Below are 16,427 nucleotides of genomic sequence, written 5' to 3'. Positions count from 1 at the left end.
TCATTATATAACTCTTAAATTCAAATGAGTTTCTTGCCCATTTAAGATATTGTGCAAAGTGGCAAAAACTCAGTAATTGAGTACCTACTGGATCCAATACAGTTTGGCAATTAATTCACTGTTAATTAATTGAGCATAATAAACAATTCGAGAAACTAAATGTACACCAGTCTTAAGCAAATGAGGAGAAACACTGTCACGCAATCACCTTTCTTCTTCAGCGACTCTCGCGCACGCTTCGCAGTTCACATGTGATCGCATGCTGTTGTTATTGTACTTTCTTCTGACCGCATAGTTCCGCTCCCTCGAGGGGAACTTCTGTATCTTTTTCTCAGTCAGCGTACTATCCTTGTTCCGTATACGCCGGCATATTTCTGCCCACTCCAATTGTTTCAACGACAGGCACATTATAAATTGTAACGTGCACACACTGCGACTTCGCAATTGACAATGACAGTTATGCGCCTGCGACCTCAAGCGATCAAGGCTCAATTTTTTCCTTCTTATTGATAATTTACGACGCGTTCGAGTGGTATTATATTTGAGAAATGAATGAATCGAGATAAGCTATCGGCCGGACAGTTTAAACATACCGACACGATAAACATTGTTTTGATTCCCTTTGTTCCTGTTATGTGATTACGTGATGCCACTATCTAAACGAGTCGATGTAATTAGTTACAGTCATTAATATTTTGTTTACATTTCTACCAGAAACTCGTGGCAAACGTTATTTATTGTTATTGAAAAGTTAATTAACATTGACTTACCTCCAAGGATGTGATATGAATCCTGGGCATAGCTCTGGACAGTTGTCGCAAGGTCTTCCTTCTGACACTTCTTTTATTCTAGCACCCTGGAACAACGAAAAAAGTTTAAAAAAATTGTATATTTATAATTTTTGTCTTGTAATTACAATTTATCATGGACACAATACATGGATTTTGATTAATTCAAATTAAGTGTAAATAATTTAAATATGAAAAAAAATCTTAACTTATTGTTTACTTTGTATGTATATTATACTAGTGGTCCACCCCTGTTTCGCCCGTGGTACATATTTAATTACTTTCTCAGGGTCTAAAGATTGTCTGTGCCAAATTTCATTAAAATCGGTCCAGTAGTTTATGCGTGAAAACCATACATACATACATACCAAATCTTTCCTCTTTATAATATTAGTACCTCTATAGAAGTACATATAGACTAGCTTTCCGCCCGCGGCGTGTTTATTTGTAGCAACATATCTATCCAAATATTCAATTAGATAATATAACAACCTCTAACAACAGATCGTCGTAGCTATCAAACATCTTCAACCGATTGAACTGTTTGGAGATATCCCTCACAGTTTCCTCGTCCGCTGAATCACATTCGCTGTAGCTATCTGAAGTAGAGTCACTTTCACGTTTATTCCCGAATATTTTAAAAATGCCCCGTTTTTCACACCACGATTCTGCCACCCCTTCGCGTATACTATGCGCTTTTTTGTCCCTTTTCTTATGAATCTTAAAGGGAACTTGCTTGAATCTAGGTTGTATAACGTAAGATGGTTTCGCTATGGTCTTCTTATAAAATTTCTCATAGTCTTCTTCACTCACGCCGCAATGGTATAGCAGATAATCTTTTCTGATTTGTTCCTTGCCTATGGGATCTCTCCAATATGTTTCTTTCTTCCTCACACCAAGGTAATAATCCAATTCTCTATCGCCATTATCACTATTGCTGTCTTCTTCTGATCGGCGATCTTCAAACTTGTTCCTTCTCTCATTTTCTTGGCATTCGTCAACGATTTTGGCTAGAAGGCAATATTTTTTTGTATTAGGCATCTTCTTTAAAAGGTTAACAGTGTTGATTGTTAGAAATTTTGTTGTTTTCTTGTACACGGTTGCGACGGATTCCCGTCTTCTTTTCAAATTGTACATCTTTCTTCTTCTTTCAAGACGGTACACGAAGAACTTTTGTATGAATACTAATATTCTTATCCAAAAACTCATTCCAGAAACAAAATCATTTTTGACATTTTCTTATATTTTTAAACACAAGTTGAATCTTTTTATAAGAAATTACCGTGTTACAACAAAGTTAAGGGAAAGTTTCACGGAGCAGTGTTAGCAAAGAACTAGCCCAGGTTTTTACTGTTACAATTCAATCGTGAGGGTGACGTGATAGGGATCACCTGTCAAAGGTATAACGTAATCCATAACCAGTCAACGTTGAGCCCTGGCGTTGAAATTAGCGGTTCATTAATTGGTAGACGCGCGAGCTCAAGATACGCTGGTGGCTTGTTGTAGGTGGTAAGGGTGTGACTCTTTACGATCATGCAAACAGTGCTAAATGGGTCCATCGCAAATGACTCGACAAATTGCAACACCCTTGGGTGGAATTGCTTGTTATATTGCCGGTCTTGTTAGTAATCTCGCTAAATGAAGGGTCAGTGAAAGAAATAGTAAAATTTATTACTACAATATCGATTGATAGTACTTACCTAATTCAAATTTAGATCAGTATAATTGAATTTTTTTTATTTAATATAATAATTTATAGGTATGCAATATTATATTCTATACTATCTATACCTACTTAATATTATAAAGCTGAAGAGTTTGTTGGTTTGTTTGTTGTCACGCGGGTGAAACCGCGGAGCGCAGCTAGTCTTATATTACTAGCTGTGCCCTGCGGTTTTACCCGCAGTGCTCCACTCCTGTTGATCTTAGCGTGATGACAAATAGCTTATATCCTTCCTTGATATATAGGCTATCTAACACCGAAAGATTTTTCAAAAATGGACAAGTAGTTCCTGAGATTAGCGCGTTCAAACAACCAAACAAACATACAAACTCTTCAGCTTTATAATATTAAGTATAGATTAGCAGAAATATTATCAATAAACTAACATTGAAATATTATATAATTAAATTAAATTTAATTAAAGCCTGAAAACCTGAAAAAAGTGCTAACAACTTTAATAATTAATTATAACATGTTTTATGAAAATAATACCAGCAGCGCCATCTAGGTTTCATTAAGGGATTCTTAATTTATTATGCTGTAAATAAACAGAAAATTCGCTATTCTGTGCTAAGTATAATCATTTTTAATTTATATAATCGAGTCTCGTATAGTTAATATTATTTCAATTTTTAAAATTAAGTATGCGAAATTACTAAATTAAAAGAGGAAGAGGTATTCATCTTATTGTGAACAATTTTTTCTGTACATAATTTAAAAAAAAGTTAGTTAAAAGTTAGAATAAATATCACGATGAATATTATAAATATAGTAAACTGTAAAAGTCATAATTTTTTATGTAATTATTAATATTTGTTATTATAATAATGATTAAGAACAGCGCCATCTACATTTTTTATCAAATACTTCCCGCGCTACACATTGTGCATGACTGAGCAGTGAGCATCTTAGCGACATGATGGTGCGCCATCTATTGTGGAGTAGCGAAACTAATTCAATGTTATGAAATGAATTTTATTAACTGTCATAACAACGCAAATAATTTCAGTGAAATATAATATCAAATATACCTACAGTACCTAGTTTTTTATGCAAAACAGATTAATCAACGACATAATCGAATCTAAGTAGGTACATATAAACACGTTTCTGTTGTTTTTAACTCACTAAAAGAAAAATTACATCATATACCTACATATTGTATTTTTATGTTTTAGTTTGATCATAATAGTCACTAGTTGTGCCTACAGGCATCGTTAATGAGAAGTGAGAGTACTCGTGTGATGTTTAAAATCAAGTGTAATTTGCCACTACTCAAACTTCCACGAATAAGACTAGCAGCACTAGCGCTGAATATCTGAAACCGGTACAAATTGTTCTTTTTTATTTATTTTATAAATTGAGAAAGATTAAAAAAAATTGATCAAGTGTCGGGATTCGAACCCGCCCCCGCGACCTTCGTCTTATTGGTAACATCTTACTACTAGGTATTGGGCATTCATGCCACTTTTCAAATATTTATAAATTGCATTTACGAAAAATTATGACATACCTAACTACATAAATGTTTTACGTGTGACTAAAAAAAATTCCGAAAGGATTTAAAAGGATTTGTATGCAGATTAAATTGTTTTATAATTAAATGTTATTAGCTGTAGCAAGTGTCCCATGTGCGACAAACAGTATCGGTATTTGATTTTAGAAATAAAAATGTTTGTTGAAATAATTATTCTCATTATTTAATTAATGACGAAAATGAAATCGTATATTTAAGGTAATTGATTATTATCTGTCTATGTTGTCGTTTATAATTCCTAAAAATAGGCTTATTTAAACAACAATCTCATACTAAGGAGATGGTACACGAGGTTCCTAGTTATAAAAATAAACTTTCGACGATTTTGTAATTAAATATAAACAATGAGTCACATCATTTAAGGTCATTTCCTTTCAAGACAAACATATGTTTTTCTACACTTTTACAAACAAAAATTATTCATAATGATGCATGAAATTTGATCGGATTGGCTCAAGTTAGAAGCGGATGCCTTGAAATATTTTTCAATAAATAGGACAGGTATTTCATACTACTTATAATTATTATACATACCTACATTATACAATATACATATTATTACATACGATACGGATTTTAATAAAATAAAAGAATAAGAAATCAAATTCATTTAACTTTTGTGTGCATACGGAAATGACAAATATGTAGTTAGTACCTACTCGTAACGTTTAATTATATATCTACTTTTTTATACAAGCTAAATTTTTATACCGTAGGTAAATTAAAACTACATGTGCGTTTTGGTATGAATTAGACATCCGTTTCACCCATAGAATTTCTTTTCAACAGATAAGTAGATTTTCAGCTTTCTGTGAAATCCTATTATGAAATTAAATATGAATCCGCTGTCAACTCATACCACATCCATCGTTTTACCCGATTTGGCATTCAGGGTCAATGAGATTGCGTAACAGCTACATATTGGGCAGTGATCTAAAGACGATGACGAACTATCATACATTCCTATTTGTTTAAGTATCGTAATTGGTAGGTGGTATTGTTATGTTTGGATTATTCCATGTTTGCTCTGTACTGTGAGTTTGCAAATATGATGGTAAATACATATTTAGAAATTAGTGTTAATTAGGTGAATTGGTTAACAGATGAGTAAAAATGAATTTAGTCAAACAATATGAGTCAGTTACAAGATTTTTTATTTAATGAGAAACTTATGGAAATAAATACATAAAAATATGATACTTTTATTGACAAATCCAATTTGAACAATGATTATTAGCACATAAAAAAAAGATCTTGATGAAGATGAAGATATGTTTGTCAAAATGTAGGTAGGCAATACTTTTCGTGAAGTTTATTTTCGTACTTTTAATATAAATAACTTACATAAAAGAAAGAGAGTGATAATATCTCATAGGACAGTATGGTTCTAAAATATATAAAATAATACATGAAATAATTCCTCTTAATTATTCAAACTGAAAGTCCATCTGGTTAAGGGCGGCTTTGTTTCTTAACCAAGTTATCCAATTATTATGTAGGCTTTATTTGAAAGGATATATTATGCGGGCTCGTAAACTTCTAAGGACTTGAATTTCGCAATTTATCTTGAATTATTAAAGTTCAAGTGTAAATTGAAATTTTAAAAATACACCCGGACAAAAATAAACTACCTATTTATTATATATGTAACATTTTAATATCCTGTTTCTCACTTATGTATACCTATGTATAATCAACAATAACTATGTAAAAATAACATATTATTTATTATCAAATTCTGATACAAGAGAGCAGTATATTCTGAAATTGTTGATTCTATTTTCACCATACATACTTAACTTTATTTGTTATTAAAATCTGCACTTATTGATTTTTTAAAACGTTATGAAATGCGATTGATTGTAAAGAAACAAGTTACTGAGGTCTTAAAGTAAGCATTGCATACATTTGTATAACTTTCATAATGTCTGATACGTTGTTAAAGTTTCAATAGAAAATATTATTGTAAGTTCATGAAAGGTTGTAAAGTTATAGAATGTTAAACCAAACAAGTTTTCTTAAGAAATGGAAACATATGCTGATACGTCTTCCACATGGAGCTTCGTAAGGGAAAATATACTTTAAAAATAACATAAGTCCTGCTTTACATTGTAATTCAAACAATTTGCAAAAGTCATTTAATTTAATATTCTCAGATATCACGTGTTCATATTATAATCTTCTAGCGGCCATCCCCGACTTCACCTGTAGTACATAGCCTATAAGCACACTAGGATCATGTACACAAGTAATTCCTGAGATTAGCGCGTTCTAGCCTTGTTCTAGCAAACAAATTCTTCAGCTTTATATTGCTCTATATAGAGGGACTTAAAACACACTAACAATGGAAAAAACGATACAACCTACACGTCATCCGTATTCAATACGTAAATAGCCATTCAAAAGGCTAATTACAGGCGCCAGTGTATTGTAATTTATAACTATGCTACGCTATTATCAGTCAGACGTACTTATACGTAACACAGATAATTAAATACTAGCTTTCCCCCCGCGGCTTCGCCCGCGTTTTCAAAGAAAAACCCGCATAGTTCCCGTTCCCGTGGTATTTGCGGGATAAAACCTATCCTATGTGTGAATCCAAGTTACCATCTATATGTGTACTAAATTTCATTGTAATCGGTTCAGTAGTATTTGCGTGGAAGATTAACAAACTTACATACGCATACACATACATCAATCCTCACAAACTTCGCATTTATAATATAATAAAATGTATTAGTAGGATACAATTATAGGACTATATTAGTTGTATTACTTCGTGATGTGAGGAATTAGCCTCGCCTAGTAGTAATTAAACAAAGCGAATTTGTCACGCCAGTCCACTCGCGTGACTATGCTCTACATTTTGCGGAAATTTTAGGGTTGATCTAATTAATGGTTTTAATATTTGAAATAGGGTTGTGTGGCACGTGTATATTTGGTGTAAGGTGTTTGTATATTTTATTGATTTTATATATAGTAATTTTTGATATAGTATAATCAAATCATATACATATAGAGTAGATAGTGTGTTATATCTATAGGTGTAGAAGAAGAAATGATATAGATTATGTTGAATAAACCCTTTTATACGTAACTAGATTGGTATATAAATTTTATAAACGCTTATTCATTGCCAGTATTAAAAAAAGGCACTTCTTGCTGTCTGTCTGTTCCTATGTATGCTTACATCTTTGAAACTATGCAACAGATTTTGATGCGTTTTTTTTAACATTAAGGTATAGTTGTTCAAAAGCAAGGTTTATATCTATTATCTAAAATACATCTGCTCTATACTCAATATTAAAAAATAATTGGAAATAAAGTTTTTATAAATAAAAATCCGGCCATAGAAAAATATTGATGGAAAAGTCATCTAATACCGGAAATGCAATAGATATAGACAAGCATTCAGGGCTTACGCTACAACCGTTTCGGAAGAAAGGACCTATAAATCACACGTCACTTCCGGTCTAGAATGTCACAGGAAACAGCCAACCGGAAGTGCTAGTTTACGAGTTACGAGTTACTTGTCGTGTAAGTGATGCGAATTAAGTAAGCTACAGTTAAGTTACTAAGTTATTGTATGGATAGCTAACTCTGAACTAAGTAACTTATACTAGGCATCTACTTCTGCATCCACACGTGTCATATGTGAAATTTCTTTGGCAAGATTCAAAGATATCAAAATCGTCGCCTTACTCCATGACGTGACGGTTTTGCCATCACGCGACCTTTTACTCTCAACACGCCTAAAGAAGTTTCTTAAAAAAAATTTAATACGAAAATAATGTAGCATACATACATACAAAACTCTAGAAGAAGATTAATTATATTATTTGATACAGGATCATAAATTAGTTTTTAATTAGGTACTCCCAGATGAAATAACTTTTCAACTTTGCGAAACATGGTGTATTAATATATTAGAGAATATTTTATTTAATTATTCCTTTAATAATAGTTCAGACGGTATAAAAATGTATATATATATATATATATATATATATATATATATATATATATATATATATATATATATATATATATATATATATATTACTTGTTCTTGTGATTTTTCAATCATTGGTTTTTGCTTTTTAACTGACTTCAAAAAAAGGAGGAGGTTATCAATTCTGTCGGTACATTTTTTATTTTGTTAAAACTCGTATACCCGTTATAATAATAATATTAACTATTAAAATAAAAGAACAATAGATCATAATTCGAATAAGCACATCTATTTATTACCCCACAAGTGAAGCCGCAGGCTAAAACTAGTTTCAATATACCAAGTATTATTTTTACAAACTCGCTACAAACATCGTGGCTCAAAGTTCGCGCTGAAACATAACACGGAGCGATCGAAATAACATAATCCGCATCTCGATAACTTTTAACAATATTCTAATGATGTAACATTATATCACAGTAATAAACCTAAACTCGTTTCGGTGTTCATTTCAAAGTGGAACTTATACTTCTAGCCTGCTAAATGTTGACCGTGACATTCGCAGTGACGACAGGGACGTATTGTTACGCGCATTTTATGTAATAAGAGTACAATAAACTAGTAATTTTTGCAATGACATGTACAGACCCATTGAATGGGTACAAGTAGGAGTGATATTTTCAGTAAAGACAGGGACGTATTAAAGGTTTGTTATTCATTGATTTATTTACTCAATACGTAAATAAATAGCATTAATAAATTAATTGTAAGTTGCATGGTGTGGAACGACTTAAATCTTGGTAACTTTATAGCCTTCACTTCAATAAAAAAGTGTTAAATAATTAAGAAGACTACGACACATTTTAGCAATAGTATATTTATTCTATTTATTTATATCTATTTAAAAATAAATATTAGTAAAAAGCACTTAATCGATGATATTATATGAGCTAAATGCTTGAAAATATGAATTTAAACTTTTTTCTTCTACTTCTTTTATAGAAACCACATTTATCTCAAATGCAGGCCAACCAATCTATTTAAACTCTACATCACGAACTGTAAAAAGTTCAATTAGATTCGCTCAAGTAAAATATTCAAATTTAAAAGTAATATTTTAAAAAGTGACGCTAAAATCCCAGTTGCATAAGCCACTTGGCAACTAATGCAGCCCTGTCAACCCTTCACGCGCTTTTAACTATTTCTACTGAAAGACTGATTTAACTGTGGTCGTCGGATAAAAAGCCACTGTGAAAACGACTCTAATTAAAAATCTCAACTTTACTGATTTAAATTTTACGTTGAATCGTGTGATATAGGCATTTGAGTGGCGTGGAATTAGATTGCAGTTTCACGCTATATATCGCACGCTGAGAACGAAAGTGACCTAATTCAAAATTTTGCAAAAATGAGTTATACTCATAAAATGACTCAAAATAAGGTATTCTATCATTTAATAAATCAAAAACTATCCTATGTCACCTAGAAAGAGAAAAACACGTATGTTGCGTCTCTTTATAATTTGCGTATTTTATACGTCCCTCCGCTAAAATAGTGACCGTTTTAGTATTATGTCGGCACAGTGATTACATTTCTTAGTTTTAAAGTGATTCAATCCTGATTGCGGCGTTTTTTTACCGAAAGGTAAGTAAATATTTTGTCAATGTTCTAATCTTAAAAAGACCGTTTTTCGTATTAGGTCACCTTCTTACTAAAATGCAGTTTTTGAATTGTGACTTAAATCATATTATGTCATTTTTGTATTATCAACTATTCTAAAGGTAACGACATATTTCACGTTATGCCTGTACTTTATTAAATGCTTTCTTTGTGTAAGTGTATTATGTATAATTAGGCCGTTTTAATAATATTTTGATAAGTTAATTTTATGGCGTATTAAAGTTTATGTCGTTGTTTCAATAATAATTTGTTTAAATATTTATGTTTAGGTCATTATATGAAGAGATTAAAGATGATTTTATATTACAAATGGTTCAAGAAAATGAAAAAGAAAACGCAAAATTCATACCCAAAAAGTTATCATGCAATACAAGAGTTTCCTCGCTGAGTGATCATCATCATCTGAGGCTCTACAGCTGCTAGTGGGCCTTGGCCTGGTCCAGTATTTTCTTCCAGATCTCTCGGTCCTTTGTCTGAGTTCTCCAGCTTTTCACACCAATCGTTCGATCCCATCCAACCATCGGAGTTTTGGCCCATCTGGTTTTCCATAGAGAAGACGCAGAGGTGCCTTGTTGTCGTCCATACGTGCCTCGTGTCCGGCCCAGCGTAAACGGCTTAGTTTTATGGTCTTTATGACATTCGGCTCCTCGTACATTTCATAAAGCTCATGGTTATACCGCGTTCTCCAATGTCTATTTTCCAGCACAGCACCGAAAATCCGTCTAAGGATTTTTCGCTCGAACACCAGCAGGCAATCCTCATTTTTTTGCTCAGGACCCAACTTTCGGACCCGTATGTTCTTAGTAGGGTCTTTTATAGCAGTACCTTTATGTTTCGGGATAGCAGTTTCGAACGAAAATATCTTAGAAGGCCGAAGCAGCCATAATTCGTTTACATATTTCTGCAGATATTTCGTTCTGGTTTGTTATTAATGCCAGGTACACAAAGTCACGTACAGCCACGAATGCCTTGTCGCCGATGACAATATCCTACCAAGTTTCGTAAGTAGCTTTCAGGTATTCTGTTTTGGCAGTGTTGACTTGTAGACCGGGCTTTTGGGCAGTTCGTTCTATAGCAAGATATGCGTTAACAGCAGTAGAGGATCACTGCTGGTAGCATCCTCGCGATCCAGGTCTATGTCATCCGCGTATCCCAGTATTTGTATCTATTCGAAAAATAGTGCCCGATGTCTCAATTTCTGGAATCTCGGATGCATTTTTCTAAGGCTATGTTAATCAGAAGGCTGGAGAGCGCATCACCCTGCCTAAGGCCTTCCATTGCCCTAAAAGGTTCCAAGATACTGAATGGATCCGAACGACGCTTTGTTATTTTTTTTTAACATCATTGCTGTAAGTAACACCAATTGTGGTGGAATGCCGATCTCAGTCAACGCTTGGTACAGGAAATTTCGATGAACATTGTTGTATGCAGCCTTGAAATCCACGAAAATAATATGACTTTGAACACAAGTGTTTTTTTTTCAAGAATCTGTCGCAAGGCGAAAATCTGATCAGTAGTCGACCGGTTAGGGCCCCAAGCGCACTGGTAGTCGCCTAGTTTGTCTTCTGTGTATGGAGATATTCTATTGAAAAGGACATAAGTAAAGATTTTATATGCCGTGTTTAAAAGAGATAAACCGTGATAATTCTGCAATCAAATATGTCACCTTTCTTGTGCAGTACACGCCGCTGTATATACCCTATATTACAGCGGTGTTCCTCTCATCGGGCGTATTAGATTATATTAGAAAAATTTAACTTTAATTTTTCTTATGTCACTGTGGCAACCCTGTACTTAGTCTGTGGTTCTTGTACCTATGCAATGTGTAAAGCAATGTCCTTTTAGAAAGAATAAAGAAAATTGTGCTAAATAATCGTTGTTATCATTAAAACCCATAACCTAACAGGGCGTCGTTTCAGACTTCCACACCTGGACTATCAGCTCGTAAAATTTCTCCTTAAAGCAAGTTTCAGCATATTTTAGCAATTCCACAGAGATGTTATCAGTTCCTGGTGGCTTATGATTTTTGAGTTTCCTAATGGCCAATTTAACTTGGTCTATTTGTAGGCAGAGAGATATTATCTGGGATGTTAGTATAATTAGGTATGGAAGATGATGTTTCAGCAGTTTCTGTGCTATTTAGCAGTTCTTGGAAGTACTAATTCCATCTTTTAATAATATCGTTCTTACTACATATTTAGTAGCTCGCCATCTTTACTTTTACAAGCTGAGGTTCTAGGTTTGAAATCTTTCCTACCTCTATTAGTTTGGATAGAGCTAAGTTTCTCGAGTCCTTCCTTGAGTAAGTTTTTGCAATCTCTTCAAGCTGGTTGACATCAAAACATTTCTTCTTTCTCTTATGTAGTTATTTTTTTCCTTCGTCGCGCTTTATGCTCTCTCTCGTCTGCAAGTGTAGGTCTGCTGTAACGATAGGTATGCTTCATTCTTTTCGTTAGTAACCTTTTGGCATTCGTCGTAAAACCAATTGTTGCTGCATCGTATCTCATTACCTAGATCTTCACTCGCAGCTGTTAGAAGAATTTGACTTAGTACTTCAATTAAATTAAACAAAAAAAAACAAAAAAACTAAACTAATAATACCAATATTAGAGTTTTTTGCCCCATACGTATTAAGTAAATAGTAAAAATAAGTCTTGAAACAAACAATAAATATAATTTCTTAGTTAACATTTGGTTTCATTAGACTACTTCTCATTAATATTTTAATACTAAGTTGACATAATTCAGGTTACATCCAAATGCATGCATAGTAAAAAAATACTAAAGTGACTCATTCCCAAACTAGTCAAAGACGATTTACAAGTTTTCAGTACTAAAGTGACGCAATATCTAATGGTAATTTTTAAAAAAAGGTAAAAAATATTTAAATTTAATTTTATTTATTTTTTATGGGTTGTATGTTTGGACAATATCCTCTAAAATGATATCAGACTTTAATATCCTATATAACTTTGCATGCGAACAAATTATGACATGATTTGTAAATAGTTCTGTAAATTACGAACACTTTTTTGATGATTCCCAAAAAACAAGAATTTCGTTTTAGGTCACTTTCATTCTCAGCGTGCGATATGGCTAGCCAAGAATATTTCTTTTATAAAAGTAGCGTTTTCCAACGGAGAGTAAACGGTTACGAAGTGAATATATTCTATGGTTATGAGCTCGTAGTTGCATTTGTTGTAATAATATTATGACGGAACTGCAGACGATATCGTAAGGGAACTATTTACACTGCTACTCTGTATTTTAAACTTTTATATCGTATTTCTGTCTTTTAGTATTATTCCTGTATTTAAATACTCAATGAAACGGAAATCTGATGCAACTGGGAAGAGATTAAATGCAGGATTGATAGTTCAGTGTGCTCTTCGTGGAGGTTTATCAACGCCAACTTTTTGATAGCATGCGATTTTCATTCGCCGGCTCTGGAATTTTATGATCTGCGCCGAAAAAAGTAAAAACAAAATTCTCGATGTTATAAATGTATAGAATAAATTCATTTCGTTTGATTAATTATCGATGTTTATTTTTTATTTTTTTCATTTTACGTTCGATTTTCAAACGAAACAACTATTATCACTATACATTCTTAATTTTAATTCACTTCTAAAATAACTCTTTTTATATTAGAAACGTAAACATTAAATTGCGGATTTTACCCACAAATCGATTCACCTTATAAAGAACTTGTTCACACAATGCTTCGCAATGAATCCATAAGCATGGGTACACACTGTTCCGATAATCATTAAATCAATGCATGCCGTGAATACTGAATCCATCAATCTATTTATCGGACAAGCAGCCATTGCTCATCTCGATACGAGAGTGTAGACGATACATTATCACGATGTATTTGTAGTAAGAGAGCCCGCGGTTGGTTGAGAAAGTTTTATTTAATTATTCATAAGATGATGAATAATATTATAAGGATAACACCCCTGAGAGCGATTTACACAATAATATACTATTTTTTATATTTAACTAGCGGTCCGCCTCGGCTTCGCCTGTGGTACATATTCACGTTTTCTCTACATAAGAACCATCCTCGTACTTCGAGGAATATAATAAAAAAAAGAATTATCGAAATCGGTTCAGCCGTTCTCGAGTTATGCGCTTACCAACACATTTTGGGATTCATTTTTATATTATAGACTAGCTTCCGCCCGCGACTCCGTCCGCGCGGATGTCGGTCTTCGCGTGGATGGTTATTTCTCCATTTTGAGTACCTCTGTCAATAACATCTTATAAATATCTATTGGACCCAATTCCCAAATACGGCTAGGCCTATAATAATACGCAACGTGTGTTCGCGGTTCTACGGAACAACGTCTATGGATAAAACTGAAAAATTAAGATTAATTTTTTTCTACGTATTTTTCCAGGATAAAAGTATCCTATTTTACGCCCAGGATAATAAGGTATAATTATACCAAGTATCATCGAAATCGAACCGCTAGTTTTCACGTGATGCCTTCACATACAGACAGACAGACAGACAGACAGACAGACAGACAAAAATTTTTTTAATCACATATTTGGGTTTGGTATCGATCCAGTAACACCCCCTGCTATTTATTTTTTCAATATTTTCAATGTACAGAATTGACCCTTCTACAGATTTATTATATGTATAGATTGATAACGAAAAATCAATTAAAATACACCAGATTTTTAACTTGCGTAGTAATTGATAGCTAGCAATTGATAGCTATGTAGTATGTATATAATGCGTGTGCTCATGATAGCATTCAAATGCTTGAATATAAATTAGAAATTGTTAAAGAATAAAAAAAAATCCCTCGTGATCGATTTTATCTATTTTTTAAGAATTTTTCACTTAATAAGCTGAAAAATAGCCAAGATATCCATTTAATCAGCTAACTCTCAGTCTATATTTTACTAAGCTCATATTTCCTGGCAGTAAGCTCTTGGCTCGCTTTGTACACGGTAGCTTTTATTTCGTGTCAAGCAATTATGTGCCTAATTGACCTATCGTTTTTTCAGAGACTGCCCTTTTATTTTGTGAAAGATTTTCTTTCAAAATGGAATACTTTTACAGTTCATTTTAAGTATATTTAGTAAATAATATAGTCTCTTATCTTTATTTGTTTATTTTCCAGTTAAATAATACATAATACATTTAATAATAATATGCCTTTACGAAAATGAGAAGTGTTTAAATTTTGCTTAAAATTTATTATTTTAGCGGTCTTTATTGAAATAATTAGTATCATTATTAACGACTAAACAGTCAAATTAGGCGTCATTACATTTCATTCGTTGGAAGTAAAAATGTACTTAAGTATACCGTCAATCCAGTTATGGCTTTTTCAAACTGAAGTGTACTTATTTAACAGCTTGACCGTTGAAAAGCTTTTCTAGCTTTCTTGAGTCAGTTTTAGCTCTCTACGACAGTGAAGTTTGATTCAGAATAAAACCTGTTTTATATCCTGTTAAACGATATATTTCTTTAATAGTTTTTTATGTTGCTTATTACCGTATTTAAGAAAACTTTACTACCATTGCCTAAAGGTGAATATAAACATGACCTTTTCAATTTACAGGACACGAATTTTAAAACATGTCACATAATAGGTGAACTAAGAACAATCTTCATACCTTTATGTTACACGAATGCAATAATATCAGAATTCCAAGAACAATGCATAAGGAAGGCATAAACATTATAAAACCAGTACGTGTTCGCAATTGTTATCGAATAGTATTGCAATTGTAGTCTGCTGTAAGAAAAATATAAATGGAAATGGTTATAGGTGAGATTGCCTATTCAAAATGTGGTATTTACAATAATTGGACTGTTGAGATTGATTTTACAAACGAGATTATATAGAAAATAGGTAGACTTCTCATCCTCTTGTTTTCGAAAAATATTTAGGTAGATACTATTGAGATCCAGATAAACCTACTACTTCAAAATATTGTATTTGAACGTTAAATAGTGTGCTGCATTTATTATTAATAGTTAAGTTAAATAAATAAATTTCCATACATAATATTAATCAATGCAATGATTCTAACCGTTCATATTATTTTCTGTTTCAGTATTCAAGGAGTTTGAAGACGTCTCGTCGTTTATGAGTTGAATAAAATTTGGGAAGTGAGCAATACCGGTTCTAGCCAGACAGAACGGGCACTATACATAATGAAGAATAAACTCGAAACAATTGCAAATAAAAAGTTTAACGAATGTCACCTACGAGTAGTAATTTAGCAAATGTACTTCAATTGTTACGTGGGTTTGTCTCCTTATTGTAAAAATATGATATGTATTGCATCATTGTTGAATTCTTAATTTTGTGACTACCTCAAGATCTTGGGGCACGGCCGACCATGATTTTCTTGAAGCAATTCAGGCCCTTTTCGTTCCCTCTATAACTTTGTTGTGAATAAAGTGAGCAGCCTGAATAAATATTATTGCAGTTTATAGAACTTCAGTCAGCTTAGGCATATTTTATGAGTAAGTATGTTGTTGGCAACAGTAATTTTTTTCTGTTAGTAGCAGAGTTAAATATTTAACTATCGTAAGCATTATGTGAATTTGCGGAGGTCTTTGTTTGTATTGCAGTTCAAATTCTAGTTGAAAACAATATTTAAAGAACAAAAGCTTCAGAAATATGCCCAAAAATGCCTTTACCAAAATATGAATAGTGTCAAATTTTGGGCTGCTATGTATCGTATCTGACCTAGAGAGTTCCGAATTGA

General features: G+C 32.7%; 1 protein-coding gene across 1 annotated transcript in view; it reads right to left on the bottom strand.

The window, feature by feature from the left end:
* Window positions 1-16,427, bottom strand: part of LOC123692880 (four and a half LIM domains protein 2) — a 132,367-nt gene that overhangs the window by 82,237 nt on the left and 33,703 nt on the right. The window contains exon 2 of the mRNA XM_045637712.1: window positions 771-856. Coding sequence (XP_045493668.1) covers window positions 771-856 — 86 coding nt within the window. The remainder of the gene's footprint in view (window positions 1-770; window positions 857-16,427) is intronic.

Source organism: Colias croceus, chromosome 6, assembly GCF_905220415.1.
Source record: "Colias croceus chromosome 6, ilColCroc2.1".
In the NCBI taxonomy this organism is placed as follows: domain Eukaryota; kingdom Metazoa; phylum Arthropoda; class Insecta; order Lepidoptera; family Pieridae; genus Colias; species Colias croceus.
The sequence above is the reverse complement of the archived record's forward strand: the minus strand, read 5'-3'. Positions and strand labels throughout refer to the sequence as shown.